General features: G+C 39.6%; 1 protein-coding gene across 7 annotated transcripts in view; it reads right to left on the bottom strand.

Annotated features, from left to right (window-relative positions):
- RUFY3 (RUN and FYVE domain containing 3) overlaps positions 1-20,426 on the bottom strand; it is a 63,949-nt gene extending 43,523 nt beyond the window's left edge. For 2 of the 7 annotated variants that reach the window (XR_003398279.1, XR_003398278.1), the window contains exons 1-2: positions 19,548-20,425; positions 6,187-6,240 (exon numbers count right to left, since the gene is read on the bottom strand). Coding sequence is in view for 5 of the 7 variants with exons in the window: in XM_026847468.1 (XP_026703269.1) it covers positions 6,187-6,240; positions 19,548-19,725 (232 nt within the window). In the remaining 2 variants the exon portion in view is untranslated. Of the gene's footprint in view, positions 1-6,186; positions 6,241-19,547 lie in introns of all 7 variants that reach the window. The other 5 variants (XM_026847468.1, XM_026847467.1, XM_026847470.1 and 2 more) reach the window with 5 other exon arrangements.
- Positions 20,427-26,552: the final 6,126 nt, after the last annotated feature.

The following is a 26,552-nucleotide window of genomic DNA, read 5'->3' as shown; positions in this document are numbered from 1 at the left end:
GGCCTGTCTGCCAGAGGTCACGCAGCTTTTATCAGGGATGCTGCTGATGACCCAAGAAATATTCAGACCGAGCACTGTGGCAACAGTGCTAACAACACTCTAGTACACATCATTAAAGCTGAGAGATGTGAAAAACTCTACAGGATAGGACAAGTGATGCACGAGGGCAGCTGTCACCATTCAAACCTGATACCACAGCTGGATCTGTTTCATCCCTTTTCTTCTCCAGGATGAAGCAGTACCAGAAGTCTCCTCCTCTAAATTTCACTGGACCCATCCTGGCAGCACCGAGCAGTTCAAGGAGGGAAGATGTCTGATGGAGAGGGGGAGGGTACAGACAGCACTAAGCAATGCCAGCTGGAGTTGCCATCAGTTGACAGCCACGAGCCTAGCTGCACTCCAGGCCACATCTGCTGTCATGGACAAACGCCTTCTTGTTCAGAGAAGTGGCAAACAAGTCCAGTTGTTCCTGCATCTCCACCCAATCTTCTACTGCTGAAGGACAAAATGATCAAAAATCCCCAGAGAGTTTTGTTTTACTATCTGTAAACTCTTCAAGCACTGATTCTCTTGGGTCACATCTTATAAAAAGGCTGAGATTAGGCATTCACCATTTATTTTCATAGTTTGGAGAACTTCAAAGTACTCATTTAGGAATGCAATTCTCATAGCAGTGCTGCACTGTAGAAAAATTTAATTTAATGGGTGATTTTTATTGACTTTGAAGAACTACTATTTTAAGCTGATAGATTTGGCATGTACATTGAGCAGATTACCTATTCTGTGATTTGCAATCCATATTTTGATTTGCAGCATAGCTAACAGTCACCATTACTAGGAATGCAGAGTCAGGAAAAAAAAGAGTCAGACGCAGTATTACACACGATTGCAAAAACTAATTTTTGTACATGCAATTAAAAGAAGTTCCATATATTTTCTTCTGTGTACTTCTGCATAAAACTAATGAACACTACCCATAACAGCATCCATCACAGTTGCCCTTTAAGAGTATATGACCATAACTACAGTGTTTGCTTCTACTGCAGACAACATTGTCACAAAATTCTGCTTTGGTACCATGATTCAAAATACGCTTAGAACAAGGTTATCCAGTAAAAAACCATCAACCCACTCCCTCAATACTCTGATAGCACCACTCCATCCACTGTACATCCACACTTCTGACCAATACAGATAATGCAGCAGAAATCACTAGTAGGTTAGAATTATCTCAGGCAATTTTTATCTGTATCCTCAAAAGAGTATTGTGCTGTGGTAAAAGAAACAAATACTTTTTTTTTTAAAAAAAAAATTTAAATACTTTGTGAAGTCTGGATTGAACATGATTATTTGCTTGGCCAGGCTCTGAAGAAAAACTCTGATGTATACACACACTGCATACTGGTCTCAGTGGTGAGATCAGACCCTTTAGTAAAGCTTAGTGTTTGCCTCCTGAACATATCTAAAAGTTTTAAGACTTGACCAAAACCTTGTTAATAATCACAGCTTCTTTTTCTTCCTCCCTATGGAGGGGAACAGAAAGATACATGCAAATACAGAGACCTCCCTTTCTCCCTCATCAAGGTTTTCCTCAGTGGCCAAGGCTCGGCAGCAGCTTGCCCAAGCAGCAAAGCACTGCCACAGTACAGAGCAGTCCTGCACTCATGGCCCAGGCAGCTCATTGAGCCCATCAGTAGCCAGGCAGGTGTCCAAGGGAACTCTGCTTAGGTGGCAAATCAATTGCTACTGCAAAATTAAAGAAACTATACAAGACAACTGCATCGAAAATGTTACTGGCTATGTTTATTAGCTAATCTGAATTATGGTAGAGTACAAGGACACAATACAAGGACTTAGGGTCCTTGTCCATTACATACTCACATGAAGCCATACACACTTCTGAAGATTACTGAGAGCTGCTGCCTCACACTAACCTATACTGAAGTCAAAGGTATACTTTTCCAGGCAAGGTGCATGGTTTTCCATGAGTCTGAGAAGGCTGTGACTGCTGTGTGTCAACTGGGGTCAATATGACCCTAATTAAAAAAACAAAACAAAACAAAAACAAACCACAAGCAAACAAGCACAACAGAGGAGTATCTGAAACATGTTCGAGACAACTAGACTCAACACTTAAGACCTAACACCTGAGCTGGTGAAATTACTTAGGGAAAAAAGAAAAAGCAGGGCTGTGCTTTCATTTACAAGTGGAATATGTGGTCACAGTCTAAAAAACTGAAAAAAGTTTTCATCACATTAACTAAAGGTTTCTGCTTCATTAGCCTGTTGTGAGCCATGGTGCTTAGTAAATGCAGCCTAGCCAAGATTCTCATCTTGCAAAATTATTAACTGTTATATAGGATAAAAGTGGATAAAATCCCAAAGAATATTCCAAAAATTATATCCTAAGTAATTTATACCATTGTTATATGTGCTGCAACACACACACCTTTAAAATTGAGTCTAAAAAAGCAGGGTAAGCAAGCAAAGATGACTTTTGTACAGTAAGACTATCTTATCTGGCTGCCTTTTAGTCAACCCAGACACGTTCTGCTTTGACAAGTGTGACCCTGATGTGCAATTGAGATTCTGAGTTTGAGTCAGTATATTCTTCCAGCTTTTTCTTCCTGCCTCTAACTGCAAAAATTCAACTTGTGTTTTCCTACACATGCCATGTTATAAACCTTAACAAATAAAATTTTGGCCCTTAAACTTTGCTTTTCAATGCGGTTTGGATTTCAACTGAAGTAATCTTAAATTCTCAAGAGACGTTGCTATCTAAATATTGTAGCTTCTACAGATGTGTTTTCTAACCAGTAACCTACCAGGTGGGATGTTAAGTGGTCTAAATTAAACTGGACTTGCATACCATTAGAATGACAGGGTAAAATAATCAGCTTGTCTGACTCTTTCCATAAAATACTGAACTCCCAGGTTTCTGAAGAGCCACAATCATTCATATGCTAACAGCATGAAAAGCAAACAGTTCATGAGAAGCTTCCATGAAGATATTTTCAAAAGCATCCAAGAATCTCAGGAATCCTGTAATTTTTTTAAAAGGTAAAATATGTACCTAGGAACCTAAAATTCAAGGAAAAAGTCAATGCAATACTGGATCTCAAAGGGTTAAACCGCAATTGTGGTCTAATTACATCTCACCTGGTGACAATAACTTTTATCACTCCTCATACTGAGTAACACCAAATGAATTAAGAAGAAACTAAAATAAAGGTAGAACTTTGAACAAATGCAGGAAGTCATGAAACACTGTAGATGTGGACAAATCAGCTCAAAGTAGTGCCAACTATATTTCAGCAAAGTTATCAATGTCCTGAATCCATCTTAGATCAAGAATACAAACTTAGAGCAATCTGCAATTTAGAAAGGCTGCTTCTGTGTATGGAAGAGAATGGCATCTCGCAAACAGCTCATTCTGTATTCAGATTAACTAAAACACATTAACGATGAAACACTTCTTTCAAAACAAACCAGCCAGCTATCTACAGTGAACTGAGTTTGTTAAGCAAATTCACATTAGGAAAGACATTAGTTCCAGCAGCTTAGATTAGGAAATCATGAACACATGTATAATTTCAAATAAATGTGGAAAGCACATCCCTAGATAAATTAAGGACTTTCATAATTTAAACTGGAGTTCCACACCATTCTGTATTTTTCAAGCTGCTTCTCTTTCCCGACATTCTCTTACATTCAAATGCCTCATGTGCCTTCCAGCAAGCCCCTGAGTACCATTCTCAAGGGTGATACACATCTTGCATGTCATGCAAATACTCTTTTAAAGGTAAGCAGTGATGTAAATAAAAATGACATGACTATTCACAAGTGAAAAGCAGAAGCATGTCTGTTTCTACAGAAATACATTTTAATCTACTCATTTTTTGCTTCTGTATTCAATATTCAACCTGTCTACTCTGAAGGATTGTGGATAAACCAGAAAGCAGCTGGAGTAATGCCACCTTACAGAAATGAAACTGCATTTCTTAAGAGAATAAATATTTTCACAGAGAATTTAAAAGGGTGCTTTGTTTATTCTCGCTATTACATCCTTCATGTTGACTTTTGAGGGGGAAAGCACACTCCACATCAAGCATCCATCAGTCTCTGATCAATCACCAAGGATGACAGTTTCCCCGCAGACACCAATCATGTAAGAATTTAAAAAAAAAAAACAGAACAGGGTGGTGGTCATGGGAAACAAAGATACAAGCTCAAACAGACAAGACCCACATTTCAAGTGTATCCCACTCCCACAAAATAAATGCAAAAAATCTGTATGTTTTACAGAAAAAAAAGTCTCAAACCTTTTATTTATTTTTTTTTTCCTTAAAAATTGCCTTGGATATGCCCCCAGCCAGAGCTGCTGGGGAAGCAGAATTAGCTGTTGTGAGAGAACATCTCCCACAGGTGACGAGAAGCCTCCCATGTTAACAAGGCCACCAGGCAGAAGCCCAGGCACATAACCAAGCACAACAATTAAGAAAGGCACCATCCATGAAAGATGATCAGCAAGAGATCAGTTTAGTTAATGCATCAAAACTTTTTTTTTTGCACAACACCCCTTCTTTAGAAAGATTTTTACTATCTGGGTTTCCAAATATAAATAAAAATCTATTTTGCTATGTCATGGCTGATTTTGCTTTTTTCTTCTGCCAGAAATAAGCTTAAAACCATTTGCTCTGGAATTCTTTTCCTAAGTGAGTCCCAAACCTAGTTGCATTACTTTGCCATCCTTAACTATCAGTTAATATTCTAGTAATAATCACAGCCACGTATTTTAAGACAGATGGTGTTGCTTGTACTTTACCCTCTATTTCTAACCCTGAGTCCATAACATAAACATCTTTCACTTAATTTCACCATTTTGCTTTTACCAAGTTTCATGTTTAAATTGCTTATCTGTGCTATAAAGACAGCTTTTGGTTATCATCCTACCAGGGAGAATTGAACCAAAATGGAATAAAACACTGGTAAGAAAGCAGCCACTGTGGGATCTGCAATTCACAATGCCTTTGAAAACTCTCAATGCATAATTTGGCAAAAAAAGCCAAAATGCATCTGCTGACCTTACCCCCTTTGGGGTTATCAGTATGAGAATAACACAATTTACGCTCATAAATCTTCTAGGTATCAAGAACCCTAGCTTTAGCTTCTAATTTGAGATTCCAATTTAAAAGACTTTGGTCCGTATAGATAAATACCCCTTAACCATCTTTCTACTTTGAAATCTATATTCTTCCTAACAATGAGCACTTAAACTTCTCAGCCACAAAAGGCAAATTCCTTTCTTATCCCCTTGTCTCCAAAAGGTATATTAGCCTTTTGTGCTGCAAACCCGTTCATCCCAAGCAGGAACAGTTGTATTTAGTCATCAAATTATCAATTCACTTGAGTGCATGCTGAATTCAGGATTCAATTATTTCACACTTGCACCATTTCTAAGAACCAGGCAAGAAGCACTACAAGTTCTCATGTAGTACTTCACAACTTTTTAATCAAAATTTGCAATACAAGCTTCAGAGTCAGTTTTGCAAAGTCTCAAGTTAATAAATAGAAATATTTCAGAAAAAACTGAAACTTTGGGATGATTTCTTAAATTATTTTTTTAGTTTAGCTTCCATATATTGCTGCAACCTTTCAAATTGTGTTTACATCAGGCTCAGAAAAATAATTGCCTCAGCATTTAATTTAAGTAAACTAACCCCTTGCTGATTCACTTTTTCCACCTCCACTTGAAGCCAAAATACCCCAAAATTTTTGAAACTTTTAACATCGTATGCACATATTTTCAAAAAAGAGATTAGTAAGAACTTAGAAACCAAAATTGATCACATGGAACCCATGAAGGGGCTGGCAAAATTTAGAAGAAAAGCTTTCACGATATCCATTTTAAATGTAAATTAATACAATTGAAAGAGCAATACATACACTTGAGTGATCAAAGACATTTTCTTTAACACACTAACAGAAACCAAACATCTGCACAGAGTGCAACTAGTACAGCATGTTCAGGCTGCCAACCTGGTTCAACCAGACAAACACGTTCAGAAAGCCACAGCTATTAGCACTGGAAAGGAAAACTGTATTTTGCACTCAGGCTCAAAATAGTAAGGCAAAAGCCAATCATTAGCGAAAATAATAGCTGAAAGATGTTGGTGTGGCACGCACCTTCAGTATCATCACGCAATTGCTCCACCACATCTGTCAAATCCTCCCAAGAGTCTTTGCAAACAGCAAAAAGAAAGGAAAAGAAAGAAAATGTCATGCAAGCCATGATCTAAAGGAAAGATTCAAAATCAAGGTATAAGAAAAGGATAACTGAAAGGGAGATTTGCATAATACAAGACAATTCATAGTGGCAAGAGATTTGCAAGTCAAAAGGGTTTATTAGTCTGCACAAAGCAATACAGCAAAGCATTTTTTTCCTTGAGAGTCAAATTAAGGTAGGCTTCAGTAAAGCTTTAGAAGCTTTGTTTCTTTTTGCATTAAGACAAGCAACATTTTTGTAAGGCACATCCTAAAAAGAAAAGCAAAAAAAGTATTATTTTGTTTGTAAGATCATTATGCAACGTCAGCGTTTGCTTCACTTTCCTCCTACCCAGCCCCAGAAGAAACCCCCCAACAGGGAAATTGAGCCACACAGGACAAGCAAGCACATTTCAGGACGAGAACATACTGAGGACATTGTAAATAAGGTTAAACAGAGCTTTAACTCCATTACAACCGTCACTCCAAATGAAAAGTCTTGCAGAGGTGATTCAGCTGAGCCTGGATGCAGGTCACAGGTTTTATGTTGTCATTCTAATGATGATTCACTAAGGCCTCGATCAAGCAAACACCTCTATCTCCTTGGCAGGAGCCTGCAGATGGCTGACAGGTATAGAGAGGAGGTAGTTATCCTGGAAGAGGAGCAGGCAGGACAAGGAAAACTTGTTTCAGCATGTCCACTAATTCCATGGTTTCAAACCCAGAAAACAAAGCCAGACGAAGCCCTATCAGGTCTGAACCCTGCAGGATTTTCAGCTCCCTACTTACATGCCCCCAGTCTCCCCAGCGCTGATTTGCAATCGGTTTAACATCCGAAGCACAGGAAAGGCTCTATTCCCCTTTACAGGCCAAACTGTGCCAAAGTCCTGAGCAAAGTACACACACTACTAGGACCTCCTCCCTCCCACGGAAAGCCTCCTCCCGCTGTAGGAGCCAGCATTGGCTAGCAAACAGCATATTCACAGTCAATGCATTTAAAGAGAAAAAATTAAATTGAAAAATATCAGTACAACTAACCATTCAACTGATCCCCAAAAGCTGCCTATGATGAAACACCACAGCAGTCTTCTCATTCTTTGAAACTGTTTTATTCACGTGGCTGATTTTTAGTGGTCAGTTTTCTTCATAAACCAGGAGTTCACTTCTTCCCCTACAGCTGAGCATTACTGCAACACTGCGAACAGCAGAAAATCACCACTCCTTGGGTGCTGCCTATGTACCCAGGTTGAAGTGATTAACTGCCTTCAATTCAGCAGGGATTTCTCCTCTCCTTGTCAGGGGTGAAGAGGGAGGGGGAGAACAACGAGCACAGTCAGGTTCACCTATCTCTGCTTGCTAGAAGCAACAGGGAGTTTCGCTTGAAAAAATCCCTGATATTGGAAGAACAAAGCACTGGTGATGCTCCCACCACCTTAAGTATCCCCCATATGCTACACTTACAGCTTTTGGTCTCTTATTATAGGTGTAAACAGCTTTCTGTAGGTTCAGGAGACTTTGTAGCTCACAGTGTAGTGGTGGACTGACATGTCTCAGACTTCCCCTGGACCCTACTGCACTCTTACCTTGGAGTGCTGAAGATCGGACTTTGTGACTCATGGGGGTACTTTCACCCCTCTTCTTCTTTTAGGACTTAAAATTCAGGTATTAGCATGATTGAGAAATTCAATATTTGTAGAAAATGCTTTTTGCGTAACAACACTACATAAACATGCTAATATGGCTAGTATTTTCTAGCATTTCTGAAAATGAATCAGAGGAGCACCTAGGGGCACATGCAGTTATTTATTCAATAGCAGTTTCCATCACACACAAAGATCAGAACCAGATTCTGACCATCCCAGAAGCCCTACCTGCACACTGACATTGAAGCCGTATGTCATCACAGAATGGTCTTTTATCTAATACTGAGTGTTTGGGTTTTTTCCTTAATCTAAAGTGTAAACAGTGAAGAACATCTGGTAACCAAAAAAAGATTTATGATTAGCTTGGTAATGGGGACAGGGAAAATTCCCAGGCTTCGCTTGGTCTTTCTCACTTTGATTTTGTCACTTCAAACTCCTTTCTACATGCACCATGTAGTTTCCAATTATTTAAGCTCTCTACTCTTCTAAGCCTCTTTTCCTTGTTCAGCTCCATATCCAAAAACCACCCAAGACCTGCAACCTACTATTGTTGGACTAGCTATTAACAACAGTTAGTGAGTCTTATACACAGAACAACAGGTTTTGCTTTCTCATCACTCCAATTATTTTTTTTTTTAAATCGACATAGGAAATCACTTAACCATATTAGGTCAGCACAGTCCAAGCAGTCCAGCACCCTCCCACATATACACATAACATCTGGGCTATGTTTCACAGAAAGGTGCAGGAAACCTCATGTGACTCTGCTGGCTCTACCTAGACAACTGCAACCCACTTGACAGTAAAGGATTAAGGCTTTTTTTCTTTCTTTTTTTTTTTTTTTTTTTTTTTTTTTTTTTTTTTTTAAAACCCTTAGCAAATAATTAATGTAAAGCTTACAAACCAATGTCCAGTGGAGTCACAGATATTTTCTTCTATTATATCCCTACAGGCAAAAATCCTGTCTTCTTTCTAGCAAGAAATGCTTGCAAGAATTGCATCAATTTATGTTGGCACAAATGCTATACTATAGGATTTGTACAGATTTAGAGGCAAAAGCACATATTTAATTAACACTTTCATATTTTCATTCATTTCTTCATGCCTCTAACTGTGGCTTGCATACATTTCATTTCTTTTACATTGTACAGTTTTCCTCACTTGTCTGGAATTCCCACCAAACAGTGGGGAAACAAACCCTAACACACACACACACACACACAAATAAATAAATAAAAATCACAAAGACCTGCAACTTGATAGTTTCCATGCTCCTTATCATGATATGTCTAAACCAAACTCAATACTTTTGATTATTATGGAAAACTATTAAAGTCTGTAACTGATGTGTACCACGTTTAGAAAACAGGATGACCAAGACTTTTAAGTCTTCATAAACCGATTATCTCATTCCAACTAGATTCCCAGGAAGATTAGTATTATAGAATTGAATATCCCACTGGTATAAATACACAAGCAAGTTCTTTACAAAGGAACCGGAGTACTTATTATCACTAACATATTAATCATTAAAATCCCACCTGTTATTTTAACAATAAAGTTTTTCAGTTACTCTCTGCTTCGCTGACACAGCAGCAGTGCTCTCAACCGGTGTGACAACCGGAGACAGGCCAGCAGCAGCACAGTCAGCACTGGGGCAAGAAACCCCTTAGGCCTGAGCAGAGTGACTTCAGCTGCCCTGGTGCAGTGCAAGTTTAGACACTCTTACTAGCAACTAGAAACTTTTAAATCCAATGTCAAATAAAGTTTACAAAGGCATTTTATCCTTGCTAACAAAAAAAAAAAAAAAAATCCACACCAAAACTATCTTAATGATCAAGGATACTAATGTGTATATGTATATATACTAATGTGTATATAATGCACCTTCTCTGTGTTATGAGCTTAAGAATGCTTAAAAAGAGGTGGTGATTAATGAACAGTGAATACATACAGTAAGAAAACAAACAAAAACTTTCCCTCCTAACTTTACCTTCCTGAATTTGCTCATAGCTTAGTTTCTCATTTAGTATTTCTCATTTAGTATTTCTCACACACATATGGAATACCTAACAGTTATACTGCGATTTGAAACAACTCATGCAGGAATAAGGGATACTGCCAGCAGATACACTTTCCCATGCAAATAAACACTTATAAAATAAACCCTGGGAGAAAATACTGCTGTTAAAGAGTGGCTTGCTTTTTTTTAAAAAAAAAAAAAAGATTGAAATTATTAGCCTAAAGTAGGGTTGGGAGTAGAAACCTTTATGAATATTTCAAAGTACCACTGTACCTCTCCAACTCCCATCCAGCTGGACACTACAATACAACACTCCTACACCTCCTGGCAGGCCCCAACATGGTTGTGAAAAAGTTCAAGTCCAAAGGCAACACTGTTAAGCAGTGAGTTGCCACACTACTATACAGTGCTGAGAAAACAAGCCCCATGCAAAAGGAGAAGTCAAGATTGTGGCTTCTCACACTGTGGGCAGGACAGGGATAAAAACAGCATCAGATTCATGTTATGGGTTTTTTGTTGGTTTCTGCTCAGGAGACACCTGTTCAAAACCTCCCAAATATGCAGCAGAAGTATCCCTGTGATATTTTAAATAAATCTAAACAAGCACTGAAAATGTGCCCTTTAATAAGCTGTTCCATAGCCCAGAGCTGCAAAAACCCCTAAATATGCCCTTCAAACTGCCAATACAGAATGCATTCATTAAGAAATATTGTGCTATGAACATTATCACCTCAAACACAGCATCTTAGCCTATACTGGGATACCACCTACAAGCAGACTCCCAGGATTTGCAGTAAGCCTGGCAGCGCAACTGAAAGTTCCCCAACACACAGAGCTCTCTAGGCCATCAATTTTATGTCCACGTCCCCTTTACTTTTATTAATAAATACCTTGTGAACTCAACTAGGAGAACACTCCGAACTTCTTATATACGGATGGCATTTTTTCACATGTGAAGACAGATGCTCAGAACAAAGCAATGAATCCATACAACCTTTTTATGGTTTCCTAGCACAACATGAGAATCATATTCCTCCAAAGACAGACTAAATAGGTCAGGATCTGGTTGGTTTGGGTTGATTTTTGCTTTCAGGTTGACTTATTTTTTTCAGTACAGAAGTTCTTAGCAAATGCACAAGGAGAAGCTGAGAAGTCAGGAAAACAACCAAACACACACCACCACCCCCAGCACCAATTTTGGGAAGTGAAAACTGAGGCTGATATAGAAAGGACTCAGCAATGGTGAAATGTCAGTTATGCTGCTTTGGCTGCTGTGAAAGGCTTGGCACAATTCCGTTAGTACAGATGCTTACAGAAAACATTAACTTTGTTCAAGTGTTATAAACTAACAAAACTGCAACAAGACCAGGGTCCCCCTGTTCTGTTTACTGATAAGGAAAGGGGTTATTTTTAAGCTTGCCCATTACAGCAGCCGAGGTAAATACTAAACACATCGGCAGCTGAATGCCAATATCAGGACAGACAACTATTCAGTCAACGCACTAGTGTTAAATCTCCTCTGCTCCTGCATGGTGCTTTGCCGTGATTAAAGAAAGTTCTGAAGAAAGAACAACTGACACAGTTAAAATAGATATACAAAAGTGGATGATGATAAAGTGAACTGAATCAAACCAACCTGCAAACAAAAATGCCAAGCAACAAGGGCAGCTTTCTCCTGATCCCCCTTTTTTTACTCAATGTCTTTCTTTTATTTAAATCCTAATATTCAAAGCACTCCAGAAACTCTTTTTTTTTTTTCCTCCAGAAAGGAAAAACAAGACCACTCCACCGTGCCTTGTTACCATGCCTGAGTCAGAGTGCCAGGGGTTACAGCAGCATTTCTCACACTCAAAGCACTCTGAAGTTTACCTATAAGTGAAATTCTACAGCAACCATCAGTATAACCATAACTGGTAGTTTCCCTGTCAGTTATGCCTCATTATGCCCTAAAGGAGAAAAAAATACTGTCCATGTTCTAGAGAGGGATGCTAATGGAAGAAATGCTGACATGTGCTCTTCAGAAGGTTAATTATAGGATTATTTGTCTGATTTGAACTTTAATCTGCTGCTCTAACTACTCGCTGTTCTTTTTTGGGCCAAAGCATCCCACAGCATAAGGGAAAGTTGGAGGAGCTTACTGAGAAATACTGAATAGGCATGACAAATTGCAGTCATGTGGTTTTTTATTTGCATTAAAGCTAGCACACTCTCATTCATTGTATGGACAAATATTACTTTTACCATGAAACAGAAACCTATAGGCACATTATTATATTTAAATTGCATTACTTCATACTTGTTGCCTTAGGAATGCTAAACAATACGTTTAATGAGAAATAATTGAAGTGGCCAAGAAAGAAAATTAAGTAGATGCTGTTAGTATCATTAGGTGCATAACGAATTTTTTCAGATTAGATTTGCAAATCAGATGGATCATTAAGCACTGACAAAGAAAAGGGACCAGCAAAGAACATTTCAGCATCATGTTCCAACACCTCGCAATCCAAAACTTGATGAAGCGACCAGACAGCCTGCAGCCTAGAATGCCAGGAACAATCTATTCATAATTTACACATTAGCTTAAGAAAAAAGTTTTTAAAACCCACTACATAAAAATCCCATCTCTAAATATTACATATGTATAGAGAGTGATCCTTGAAGAAAGAATTAAAAATAAGTCCATTCATTTCACCCTGCAACTTCTGCCTGGGAAAGCTGTTTCCAGAACAGAAAGGATGGAGTAATGGATACCAAGAATGCTTATCACGCATATTCTCCCGTGCAAGTAGTGCTGCAGCGACAGGTGCCCAGCCGCAAGTGTCAGCTGTGCTTCCAGGGCAGGAGCTTTGGTGCTTGCCGCTGCTGCCTCAGGGAGCCCCTGCTCTCCTCTCACCTACAGCTGTGTGGTGCTGACACCTCTGACTTTGCCGCTATCTGCTCCCTGCAGATAACAGTTTATTTTATCCTTTTCCTCTGACCACCCCGCACTGCTACCCCGCACCTACCTTCCTTGTTCTCTCTGTTACCAGCATCCAGCTGCCCGGAACTGGTTTACCTCACATTCCAACACCAACAGCTTGTGCTTTCATTATAAATCACTACAATTGACTGCAATATTTTTAGTGTAAAACTGTCAGGAGATTTTTTTTTTTCCCCCAAGGCCGCTGTCATCACTCTTGTTTTAACACATGCTACTCCTCATGTGGCATCATCAAGGTCACAGACTGACATGACCATTTTTCCTATGCCACAGACATTTTGATGTAAGTTAAAGCTTGCACGACGACAAAAGAAATAGCAGTCACAAATTATCAACAAGTGAGGAAACAAAAAAAGAAGGAAAAAAAAAAAAGTACAGAGGACTTGGGAAGTCAAAGTCCCCACTCCATTAAACATATGGGATAAGTAAATATCAAATGTACATCACATACATTAATGGTGTAATCCCACCTTAAATTTCATTCCTGTCGCCACATGATTATCATCTGGCATTTCTGTATGTTGCAACTGTGTGGAATTACACAGAATGTTTCTCCACAACCAGCCTCTTTCCAGAGGGAAATACATGAGTAACTGCTATGGGAAATTGCTCATTTGTTTTTGGCCCTTGACAGTTTGCACAAAGAAAATAAATAAATACATTTTAAAAACCCACGTACTTTCTTTTCCCCTCCATCTTTCACTTCCCATCTCAGTTGATACCTAAGAGGTTTCTCTGCAACACTTTCAATTCATTATCTCTGGAGGAAATAAACCTGTGCCACATTTCCCAGATCTGACTTCATTTTGACTGACAAGTTCAGAAGAGCAAAGAAAACAACTCTCAACTGTAATTTCTTAATTACAGCTTTGAAAATATTTACATAAATGTAATATTTAAATCATAAACCAAATCAGATTAGCCCTGACGAAGGTCTCACCTTAGCCTTGCAGGGCACTTGCTCACTCTCCTTTTCTCTGAATTGCTTCAGATCAACTGGAGGGCTGGCACACTGCAGTAATCGTCCTGAGGAGCTTTTTAGAACTTAATCTTCCCTCGCCTTTGGTTCAGGGTCAAGTGTCCATCTTCTCTCGGTCATTTCCCTTTCGCTCATGATGGGATTCAATGCAAATACAGTAAGCTGGATCTCCCCTGTGTCCCAGAGGAGATGGCCATCTTTATCATGTTACTTTTCAGTACATGCTGTCTGAATTACATGATCTAACTGCTCTTCAAAAGATTTATCATCATTAACGCACTGTAATTCATTTATCTTGCATGTTATGGACTTCACATTTGTTCTATTAAATCTGGTCTCCAGCTCCTTCAAATTTCTGACCTGTTTAGAGGTTTCTGCCACCACACATATTTTAAGAGATACTTCTCCAACAAGAGAGTAATCTCACACAGTTTCTGTCAACACGTGAAAAGTCCCTGCTCCTCTCAGCACAGTGTTTACAGCAGATTTAGTTTGTAACAGGAGAGGCACAATCCATGAGGCAATTTCACGTCTCCCAACAGTTTGCTTTTCCTATTCCACACTACTAAGAGAAAACCTAAACCAAAACATGAATTACCAGGGTTTCTTCCTCAGTGTGCTGTGTTTTCTTCAGACCAATGTGGCTTTATACCAGCACAGCAACACCCCCAGTACCACATCCCAGAACAGCAGGTGAGCCCTCCTGTCACCCTGTTCCCTCACAACTGAATTGCTCTGTAGCTCCCCCACCAAAAATAGGAGATTCTCGTCCCCTACATGCAAACTTAAGTGTCAAGGTAGCTGCCAATTTGCAAAACAAAAATGTAACTAAGAAGGTCATGCTGCTTCCTTAAAGAATTTTGAAGTATGCAAAGAAATATGGAAAAATACTTGAACAGAAAATGTAGGAAAAAAAGTAGAATCTAAAGGATGATTCAATAAAGTGTAGTAGATTAATGAGCAAGAGGTATTTGAGCACTGAGAAGAGAATTTGCTTTTTCTGAAGAGCTGTACAACTTCCACTCCAGTCATTTTACACACGCATCCATCTGAAACTAAAACTTTGAAATTATCAGTCAAAAAAGAAAGAAAAAAAATCTGACCTTAGCTACCAAAAATTATACTATGGAAAATATAATTTCATCTTTACATGTTAGAAACATGCTACTCTAATTCCCCATTTTAGTGCAAATATAACAGGATTTAAAAAAAAAAAAAGATTCTGTAATTCTTGACAGTTACAAGTAAATTCAGATCATGCAGTTATCACATGTATTCCTTCTGTTCTCATTTACAAGCGGATCCCATGAGGATTAAAATTTCCATTGCTCTAACATGAAGCTCCTCATGATTATTCAAAGTAGAAATTTAACATTCCGTAAAACCATACAAGGCCATTTTGCATTTTGTAACTTCTCCCAAAAGCTGACATTGGTGTTCAATCCCATCTACACAGGCACTCTTGAATGTGCAGCAGAAACACAATCGACATGTTTTTCACACCTCAGTCCCTAAAGATGCCCCAATGGTCATTATACCTATTGCAAGCAAACAAGAGCTTAATAGCCACTAGTGTCACATTTCTTTTTGTGATGCCCGCACAGCAAAGTTCAGATTACCTAATTAAGAACCCCTGTTTGTTTAAAAAAGATACTATTCTTTTTCTAAGCCAAACAGATTTACAGTATATAGCAAATCAGTTTATTTTCATACACACATAATTGTTCCAGACAGTTGAAAAAGGAAATTGTTTTTATTGTTAAACTGATCATCCATGTTACATGTTATACTGAATACAGTTGCAAGAAACTCAGTAACTATACTAACACGTTTACCCTTCCCCTACATGCTAGTTCTAAATAGAACAGAATTTTTCAGTTTTGCTCAGTTACACTCAGAAACTCCAACTCTGGCAGGAATGGAATTACTCCAGATTTACACTGTTTCATCTCAGATCAGAATCTGTTTCCCAAAGTATATTGCCTTTGGCTTAAGTAGCAGCAGAATTAGGCTTGGTTTTACTAGTAAACATCACAGCCACAGGAGGATGACTACTGTTTTTAAACATCAATGAGTTAAGACTGTGATTACCACTATGCTCTTATATTACCAGCTCCCTCCCTGTCCCTCCAGCTCCTATCACAAAATTGGCCTCAAGTGAGATTATTTCAGGGAAGGCTACAGCAGACTCCCTAGGAAAGAGCTGACAGCAGGTCTGGCCTCAGAAATAATAAGCACCAGCTGTAGTTTCTGCCTCTCTGCTTGGGGAGCCCTTGGCGTACAATCAGAAAGCAAAGCACATCAATCTGCCTCTAGCTCCCCCAACATCCCAATTCTAAGACCTGGCACCATTAAAACTGTTCTTCTGATGCTTCCCTCTCACCAGAATTAAAACACAGTGTTCCAGTGAGGGATATCCAACCAAAGCGGGTAAGAACCTCTTACTTTAGCCACCTCCTGTACGTTTAAACTGTCGCTCCTTAGTAATCTGCTTTAAAAAAAAATAACAACAAAAGAGAAATATAAGACTAATTGTTCTTAACAAACTACTTCCATTGGAAAGGGGAAAAAGAAAAAAAATGTACTGCAGTTTCTTGTTTAGCACAATTCAGTTTTCTCGGGTATTTTACTTTTTTTTTCCCTACCTTTGGTATAGCTACAAGAAAAAAAAAAAAATTAAATCTTTGAAAACAGCAACGGGGAAACTCACACCATAGCCGATTGTATGAAGACAACCTTGAAGGGGTAAGGCCTGTAAGACAACTCAGATGAAAAAGCTGGGGACCCAGAAGAGGAGTAGGGACCGCTAGACTCCCATATAATTTAACAACTGAGTGATCATCATAGGGTGTTACACAAGAACAGCTCAGCAGAACTGTATAGCAGTCAAACTTCTTGAGATTAAAATCTTACTTTCCTATTGCGTTTTAAACCTTTCCCATCCTGCATGCTGTTCTGTTCTTGATCCTTTCTCTTCTCACTTCCTCGCTGCCCAGAACTGCTCTCTTCCTCTTCTCACTATGACCTGCCCCTGGGCTGGCTGGCAGTCCTGGGATGCGAGGAGGGGTGCAGACACCTACAATGATAAAGCCAGGAGCACAGTTTCTGTTCATCCTCAGCACGATGGCACATGGCGAGGAGGAGGAAGGCAGGATGGCTGCTTGCAGGCTGGGGGTATAGCAGATCACAGAGTGAAGAGAAGCCAGAGGCAAAAAAATCCTGGAAAGTGGCAAAAGCTGAGAGACAGCAACTGGAGGCCTCAAATCCTTATTTCAGCAAGCTGCTAGGTTTGCTACTGCAATATATTATTTTTTACATGTCTTGATTTGTGTAAGGAAAAAAATGCAACCTTTTGTTATGACTTTGGCAGAACTCTAGAGCTTTTTTCTTTTTTCCTTCTTCTTCATTATCCCTACCTTTCTACATAAATTTTATGGAGACATTACAAGATATGCCAGCCTCAGCTCCTAGGTCTCTTGCTTTTCCTCTCAGAGAAGCACTCGGTGTCTGCAAGCCCCATCATCCTGTCTCCTCAACCCGTGCACACACTGAGGACACAGCAGCAGCGCTGATGCAGTACCACCAGTTCCAACACTAGGGATAAAGCTGTGTCAGCTTTTCTATTATGAACACTTTTTCCTGACCTTATATCTCTGCTAAAAATATGACTGGGGTCCAAACCACCCTCCCAAAACAGCCAGTCTTTCTGTCTCTCAGTAAGCAACCTTAATTTATGAATGTCTAAACATCTCCATAAAGGTCACTGCAATACAGTTCCCTTTTTTTATTCATTTTTGACATGAATTCAATAATACATCAATGAAATGAGGAAATACTATTTTCTAACCCTTTCTAGTACTTGCAAGAGTGACTAATTACAGCTTTAAAATCAATTATTTCTCTAGTTTTGGGGAAGGTTCAGTCTAGTATTAAGTGTTTGTTTACATAGGCAGGCAAGAATGCAGTCTACCCTGTAAAGACATATATTCACCATATTTCAGAAAGACAACACAGAAAAGCTCTATTACAGACACAGGATTCATCCAAGCCTACCTTCCTCATGAGCCTCCTCAGAGCAAGAAGGCAAACAGAGAGGAGACACATACAAAAATAAGTACTGAAGAACTGACTCAGTGCAACTGAAAGGTGTTCCAAGGTATATGCTATGAGAAGAGTCCTAGATTGCTTGGGAGGTCATTTACCAACTACAACATGCCAAGTCAAAAGTAATTATTATTTGTGAGAGAAAGAGAGAGAGAGAATATATAAAAATCAATCCACCTACACTAGAATGTCCTGTAAAAAAACCCCAAAACCCAGAGTCCAAAAACATACAAGTAAGACCAAGCAAGGTCTGAATAAACCTGTGCCATATACAAGGATGTAGGAATTGAAAGTCAGCTGAATTACTGCACCCTTGGCTCACCCTGGGTACTCGCTACTCTGGTTCTGCTTTCCTGAGCCTACAGCACCTCTTGAAAACCTGGGGCATGCTTCAGAGAGAGCATTAGTCTCTGCTTTTGAAACCTCTGTCTAGTATCCCACTGTGGGACTAAGTATTTGGCAAGCAAATCCAAACCCAAGGGCTGCTACCACTGAAAGCTGCTGTCAAATGGAAATTAAATTATCACCTGAGAATTAATTTTAAAGCTCAAATCCTCACCACAATTTAAGTTGCCTCATCCAGCAAGACAACAATATAGCAAGGCATTACTGACTTGACAAGCCAGCATCAAACGGGTCAAGCAAGACTACTTGATGGAGTCACACTTCAGCAGTCACTGGAAAAAAGGTCAGGAACGAAAAGATGGAGCCCTGTCACCACAAGACTGAAAAATGCTCAGCACCCAGCAAGGGGCATTCGGAACCTGGAAATGTTGGTGACCATGGGAGCAGTGGCTACTGTGCAAAACTCCTACAGAAATTCATCCTATCTCATTCCCCACTTTCTTTACTAGTAGAGCAAATCGTGGATGTCCTTTTGTGGTTTTGTACTCACAGAGCTTTCTATCATCATCTTACATGACCTGGTATTGAACTGTTTTCACCGTCAACTCAGATCACAAATCCTTTTTCAAGAAGAAAGCCAGATGTATTGCACTTCCACTTTTCAGGCTTCCAAGTCCTTATAAACATCAGCACACTCAACAGAAGTGAGCTGGAAGACTTGTGATGGTGTTGTTATCACCCGACAATAGGCATAACTGCGTAATCACTTGGGGCTTTCCAAAAACTACCCACTGACCATATGCAGACACACGTCTGTGTTTTGCCAGTATGCTCCATTTGTAAAAGCTGACAGCTGACTAACAGAGCTATAAGCCCTGTTTTAAGAGTAAAATCATGATAAATGTATTGCTGGGCACACATCATGGTTACCTTCCTTCCCAAGACAGACAAACCTGATCATTCCAGGTTTGGAATAAAAATAATAACAAGCACAAATCCGTCTCTCTTAAAGGGGTGGATTACAAAAGTCACAACAAATTCTAAGGGCAATCTGAAGCACCGATTTGGCTTTCTAGTATGACAAAGGGTGTCCCAGTTCTCCAGGCAGTACAAGACCATCTCGTCCTGGAGACACCCCCTCCCAACTCGTGCAGCGGCCGTAACAATGGGATGGCTGCAGGGATCCCGAGGCAGGGAACTGGACCGTACCTTCATGGGTAGGCTCTGGGTCGGGTGTCAGCGAGATGTCGTCCAGCTCACGCAAGCAGAGCCATTCTCCATCCATCGACACTCGGAATTTGCAAAGATAGATGGTCTCCATGGCAGCCTGAGTGATCTTGTCTGTGGTGGGGGTTGGCATGTCGCTTTGAGGCGTCAGAGCAGACATGATGACTCAGCTGGTACAACAACAACGAGGGGGAAAAAAATAAGAACTAGAAAGAAAAGCTTGCTGAAGAAGAAAATAAGAAATACCTTGCTATTAAAGGACAGATATGATCAGGATCGCACAGACTGCTCTGGCCTTTTCATATATAAAGCAAGGTAAAAACGCTGCTCCTTCACGCTTCTCTCTTCCTCCCTCCTTTCCACTGTCGTCGTCTTCAGCTATGCTAGAGGCTATTGATCCTAAACAACCACAGAAAACCTGGCTTCTGCATCAAAGCCAGGAGGAGAAAAATGTAAAAAAAAAAAATTAAAAAAATTAAAAAGCAGAAGAAGGAAAAAGAATGGCTTCCCCTGATGATTACCCAAGCAAAAACAAAGGAAGAATGTAGAGACAGATATCCAGGTTTGATGAAATCAAACTGCTGGTCCCTTTCTTCCCAGATAAGCCAGGACAGCGAGTGCTGATAGGATTGGTTGTGCGCAGTAAGCAGGGTGTTGACCAAAATGGCTGACTAATGAACTGAACTGAAAATTCAGGCTCATGTGATCAGCCGCTCCGAGCGTAGGGCAAGCAATTCCCAGGATGCTTCCTCGATGCTGCTGATGCAGGGACAGCAATTAGGCTCTCGTCATCCACAGCACCTTCTCATCAGGCTATACTAGTCAATTTGTGAGCAAGCATAACGCACCACGCAGATTTCTCATCGGTCGCCCCCATACTACAAAGGAGCACAGACTAGCAGCGCGAGGAATACAAAGACCCATTTGTATTCCTTTCACATGCCTGGATGTCACTACAGGAATTAAATAAGTACCTTTGTTTTCAGAGTAGGTGTGCAAGTCACAGTTTATGTTTTATTTGCTGTGCAACCTTCTCAAAGGGTACCTTGCAGCTAAAATTTCCCACATTAAAAAAAATGTTAGGATGGATTTTGGGGGAAAGAATGAGGGAAAAACGATCTGGTTCTGTGCACGTCAGTGATCAAGGATTAAGCTCTTTTAGGCAGGCATGTGCATATGAAAGAACAATGAGGGAGAACACCACAAATACATATAGCTACATGATGGAATCTTACACTTTAAAAACCGCATCTGAAAATTGGTACTGCCCAGGTGAGGCCAATGAAGAAGTATTACCTCTCAGCAGGCAGAGAAAGGCTTTCAATCTCTCAACAATAAGATGACAGCACTGCATTGCCCTGTCCCTATCCAGCCAGATGAATTTCCTCTGTCCCCCCAATCCACAGAGCCCCACCTCTAAGGAACAAGAGGTCCCAGGTCAACAGATGCCCTTCTTATTCCCGAGGTCACTATTTAACCAGGGCATGGGACACAGTAGCACCACCCACTTCAGCTACGGTACCAGGCAACAATAAATTAGCTTGTTGTACTTTATTCTTGTGGGGCTTCAGTATATTTGTGAAGAGCAGATGCATAGCACCCATATGAAATGGATGCCTAATCCCTCGCCATGTAAATTTGGAGAAAGCTGACTGTTCACCAGAACAGTATATTGATAGCCACATATGAATGATTAATGCATGGGACCTTCGTTATTCTCTGTATTTCTTCTTCCCTAAAGAAATACTCAAAAGGATGTGTGTCTTTTTCTTAGGGATGTGAAATAAAAAAACTGATCACTTGATACAGAAGTCAGCATGCCAGTGCATATAGCCTTTTGGAAAAAAAAAAAGAAAAAAGTATATTACATAAAACCCTCATAAAACTGGAAAAAAAAGGTTAAGAGCTGTTATTCCTAACAGGCAAGAGGAAGCAGTTGCTTTTGGTGCAAACTTCCTGCTTGGTGCATAGCATTTTGACTCAGCAACTCTTTCCCCCCATTAGACTAAAACAAACAAAGAGCCATGCAGCATATTATTACAGTGATGCAAAGAAGAATTATTTCACGAACAACAGTTACTATTGTTCCTTCACCCTAAGAGAGAATGGGGTTTATAAAGCGTGCTGACAGCATTTTAACTCGTATGATATTTATACATCCTTTCATCAATGACAACCTCTAGTTTTAGTATTTATATTCCACCAGTCTTAAAATCACCATATACAAACAGCTCCAGGAGAACAGTTCACTCTTGCTAACCTTTTGAAAGGGTCTAAACAAACAGCAAATAACCAAAATAAACCCTTTTGAATCAACAAAGTACTAGAAACTATTGTGCAAGCTATTATCCCACATACCTAATTATCAGACAGTTTAATTTTTTTTGTTTTGAAACAATTAGGAATATAAACAGCATTAGGTGTAATCCAGCAGTTCCCATTTCACAACACCAGTCTCCAACTGAATTCAGCACTGGCAAGTGACCCACATACCAGGATCACAGCAGAAGTCTGTTAAAAAAAAATAAGTAACTGCTCATCTTAAACTGGTTTTCTTTTATGCCATTTGCTGCTTCTTAACATGAATAAAAGAAGCCAGTCTGCCCCTTCAGTTCAGCTGTATTTCAGGCTCCTTCATGCCATGTTCCTGCTGCAAATACTCAATAAGGATATTTAAAGTACTTGAAAAATGTTTTTCAGCCTTAATTAATTTCAGTTTACTAGTATGTTTTGGCCAAAACAAAGATTTGGACACAATATGCCACCTAACAGATTTCAAACAATTACCCCATTAAAAGAAATTCAGCTACTTCTGTAAAACAGTACCTTTTACTCATCTAAGAAACAAAAATGATAAAAGTGTATGTATGCTTAGAAACTCTGATGAGTAGTATTTATTTTTTAAAAACCAATGACAAGTTCAGAACTTATTTTTCAAGCTGATATGTTTTTTCTTGCAGAGTTTGATATGAGTATTTGAAGTTGTAAGAACTCTTCAACTGTCTAGAGGAGGCTGTAATCTCCAGGTTCCAGTACATGGTTGAATTTACACCAACAGTATAAAAACAGAGAACTTGCCCTCCCAATTACAGCTTTCAGGGTAAGCTAAGGCAAGGAGCAAAACCATAACAAAAGCAGGTAATGTCTAAATGTCAGCTACAGCACTATGGGAACATATAATCTCTATTCGAGAAGGAAAACAAAAAAATCAAAACAAACCCCAAAAACCCCAAACGGAAATCATTCTATTACTTACTGACCTGCGAGCCTTTTATCACCACATGGAAAACACAGAACAAACCTTCCCCTATGCCTATCCTCTGTCTCAATATTATAAAGCAACAAATGATCTTATAAAGAAACAAAAGAAAGCTATCAAATATTGGTATTTTCATAAAGGCTTTGATAACTCAAGGTCAGCTAATAAAGCTCCATCAGGGTTCAATGAGTTGTTAATACACAAAAAAAAAACCAACAAACCAGTAAGTCTAAGTATAAATGAAGAGGAGGTTAATGAAGAACCACTTTCTCAATCTGAAACCAGTCAGACAGCCTTGACTGGTTTTACAAAACCCTCATATTAGCCACACTTTGGCAAAAGTGGATAGAGGCTTTAGTGAGATTACAAAACAAGGCAGATTTCTGAAAAATTCTGAAAGAATTAGAAATTGACTATGTTGGAATGTTAAGACTAACCACCTGAAAGCAAAGCACTCCATCAGCTCTTAGTATTTGCAAACTCAGCTGTACTGGAAAGTATTTTTAGTTTCAAACGCTTAAGAAATTGGAACAATCTAAGCAACAAAACCCGAACAAATTCCCAAACAACCTTTTCGACTCTAGGGGGCACCTTTGGATGTACTTTTACTTCCAGTGCCAGCAAACCAGGCCTGCAAGCAAGTCGAGTTTCAATCACTGGGAGAACACTTTCCCCCATCATTGTGTAGAGCTTGAAAAGTAGCCGTACAGCAAAACGTCGAACTTGGCAGATGACATTAATTGCTTCAAATGACTGCGCTGCTTCTGGTTATTTAAAATCACAAGAGAACACAGAAGCACTAAAAAAAAAAAAAAAAAAGCCACCAATACTATACAAATGGGAACCACTGCTGAAGGAAACTGTCTGCCTCACAGCTCAGTTGCACTGCTGAGTTCTAAAATACCTGCTCAGAAGTCTGAGAGAGACTGCAATGCCAGAGGTAACTCCATGCAAACAGGATAAAAATTACGAAGAAAGACTGCAATATAAAGGCTTGTGTAAGACAAGTATGAATCATGAGCAGGTTCTTGCAAGTTTTTGTAAAGCCTATAACCTGTTTGTGGCTGCTTTATCAGATTAGGCAGCTTGACAGTCTGGTCCGGTAAGGCAGCTCCCATGCTGCTAAGTGACACAATTCTGATCTTCCTATTTTCTGCCCATGCTCTTGCTCGACAGGTGAAAAACTCCTACCAGCAAACCTAAGAACGTGACTTCTGCTCTCACTCCCTCTCTTCCTGTCACTTTGGCCTCAACTCCACATCAATATGCTGTCCAACCACCCCTAGTCCTCTCAATAGCTGTACCAGTTGCAAAGACTAGAAAAACAGCATCAGGCCTGATTCAAGAGCCAACGGAGCAGCTATTCCACAAAACACATGCTCACACTCCTCCAATAGCCTCTCACCAGGCAATCTCTTATGGGGAATGTAATTGAAAAGATTAAATTAGTAACAAAACATTTACATTCAAACTCTGACTCTTCTGCCAGCACAGATACGTACATTCCCTCAGATAACAGTGGCACTTTGAACCGTGCATGCTAAAAACATGAGTGGGCAATAGAAAGTTTAACCTGAAAGCCAGTGGCACAGTTGCTTAATTCCTGGAGAAAGAGACAAACTGGTTTTTGGTCTACCTACTGTGAAAAACAGAGATGTTATTTAAGAATTCAAGTAACTCCCACAATTGAGGGTACAATTAAAAAAGGGGAAGGAAAAGTCTGCTTGAAGTACCATGATATCTAGTACACCTTCAGTAGTAGCAAAGAATGGTTTTGGAGGTTTTTTGTTTCTTTGGGGTTTTTTTTGTGCTTTGTTTTTTGTTAAAGACAGAAAATCAACTTGCTTTTACTGTATTTAAAAAGTATTCTAAGGTTTTACTGCAGCTCAGCATGTTTAAGTAAATCTTCTTGTTCCTTCTGTCTGCCTAGAATCATCTGTATCACAAAAGCAGGTGCTGCTGGCATGAAAAGTTTTTGCAGTCTCCTTCCCTTAGCAGCTCTTGCCTTCACCTGATCTTTGGAATCATCTCACCTCTCTTACCTTGTAAATAAGAAAACTTGGATAAAATGGAGAAAGATTAGTTGGAGAGGGAAAAATATGCCCGAGACAAAAGCAACAGTCACATGCAGAATCCCATCAAGTCACCAGACTCCAGAAAACCCTAACACGGAGCTATGAAGGCTGTCATCAGTTCACAAACACCAAATATATTTTTCCAGATTTTCAAATATAAAATTAAACAGCTGTAGAGTATGCTTCAAACCTGTGGAGAGACCTCAAGAGAGAGAATGATTGTGTCGTAACAGAAAGAAAAAAATAAGTTTAAATAAACCTCGAAAATATTCTCAAATATTGACTTTCCCGTATATCGGTCACTACCTCCACTGTAACATGTAAATGTCAATACAGAGTAATTATTTTCATTACTACTCATGGAAATGACAGCCTTCAGGCACTGAAGGGAGGAACTTGTGATCCAGCAGGAAACACCCCTCACTTTAATTGCTTCTTTCAGTTTACAGCTACACAGAGAGGGTTTTATATTCATAGAGTATATCGCCTTTTTTTTTTTTTTTTAATACACACACAAGATGCAAAAATAGCCTTCTTCACATTTCTTAGTTTATCTTAACTCTAAAAATAACTCAGGCAGCAAAGAATCAAGGGAAGCAGACATGAACAATCACTTCAGGTACTACTGCAGAACAAGGACAAGCAGATCAAGAATTGTCGGTGCTGAGTTGTTACATGTTATGGCAACCTGAATTCATGCTACTTGAGGAAATGGAGCCCCACAGGCTACTGATGTGTCTCCTCAGCTACACCAACACAGACATAACAATCTTTATAACCTGGACCATGATTAACCCACTGCACCTCAATGTTACACAGAGTAACGGTCATTGATAGGGAGATGCAAGAAGTGATGACACCTTCAAGGCCACATACTCTACAGATAGCCAGGACTAAGTTCAGCATTTAAGCACACAACATCCTTTCCACTCCGGGGTGAAGTTCTACCCATTACTTTAACGACAAGCCCAAAGAAGTAAGTAAACAAGACTTTGCAGCAGAATCCCCTGCTCCTGCTGCTCAGCAATGAACAAGTTAAAGCTGCTTTTACAGACATGAGAACTGGAAAAAAAAAAAAAAAAAAACAAACAAACACACAAAGGATGATGAAAAAAAAAAAGATTTACAGGCAGAGTTTGCCCCAGGAGAAACAGAGCCCAAGACACCATGAAAATAGATTATGATATACATTCCCTTCAGACACTGCTTGCACTGCCATCAGTCACTCAATTACTGAGCAGGCTTTGACATACAATACTGCACAGGCAGCTATCACCTCTGAGACCAAAAAAGTGCAACGGGACTTGTATATACATTTTATAAGGCTTTTTCACAAAGCTTACATGAGCAGCCACTGCAAAGTAAGGCTAACAGAAGGGATAAAGCATTGCTCAACCAGTGAGTTTTTACACTAACTCCTCCTGAATAACCATGGTCATCTCAATGCCTCAGTTTTGACACATCTACACAGAAAGAAGCCACCTCACAATGAAGTTTGAACAGTAGAAGCATGATGGCTAAGATTAAATATTTTTCTTAAAGGCTTCTTAACTATAGTTCAGTCCCTTGCACACACATCACAGGACTACAGTGGGTGAAGATTTCCTGACGGGGGGCAGCTCCGCGCCGGCCCCGTCCCGGGAACTTTCCTCC

Source organism: Athene cunicularia (assembly GCF_003259725.1).
Source record: "Athene cunicularia isolate RWA chromosome 4 unlocalized genomic scaffold, athCun1 chr4_part2, whole genome shotgun sequence".
Classification (NCBI taxonomy): Eukaryota; Metazoa; Chordata; class Aves; order Strigiformes; family Strigidae; genus Athene; species Athene cunicularia.
The sequence above is the reverse complement of the archived record's forward strand: the minus strand, read 5'-3'. Positions and strand labels throughout refer to the sequence as shown.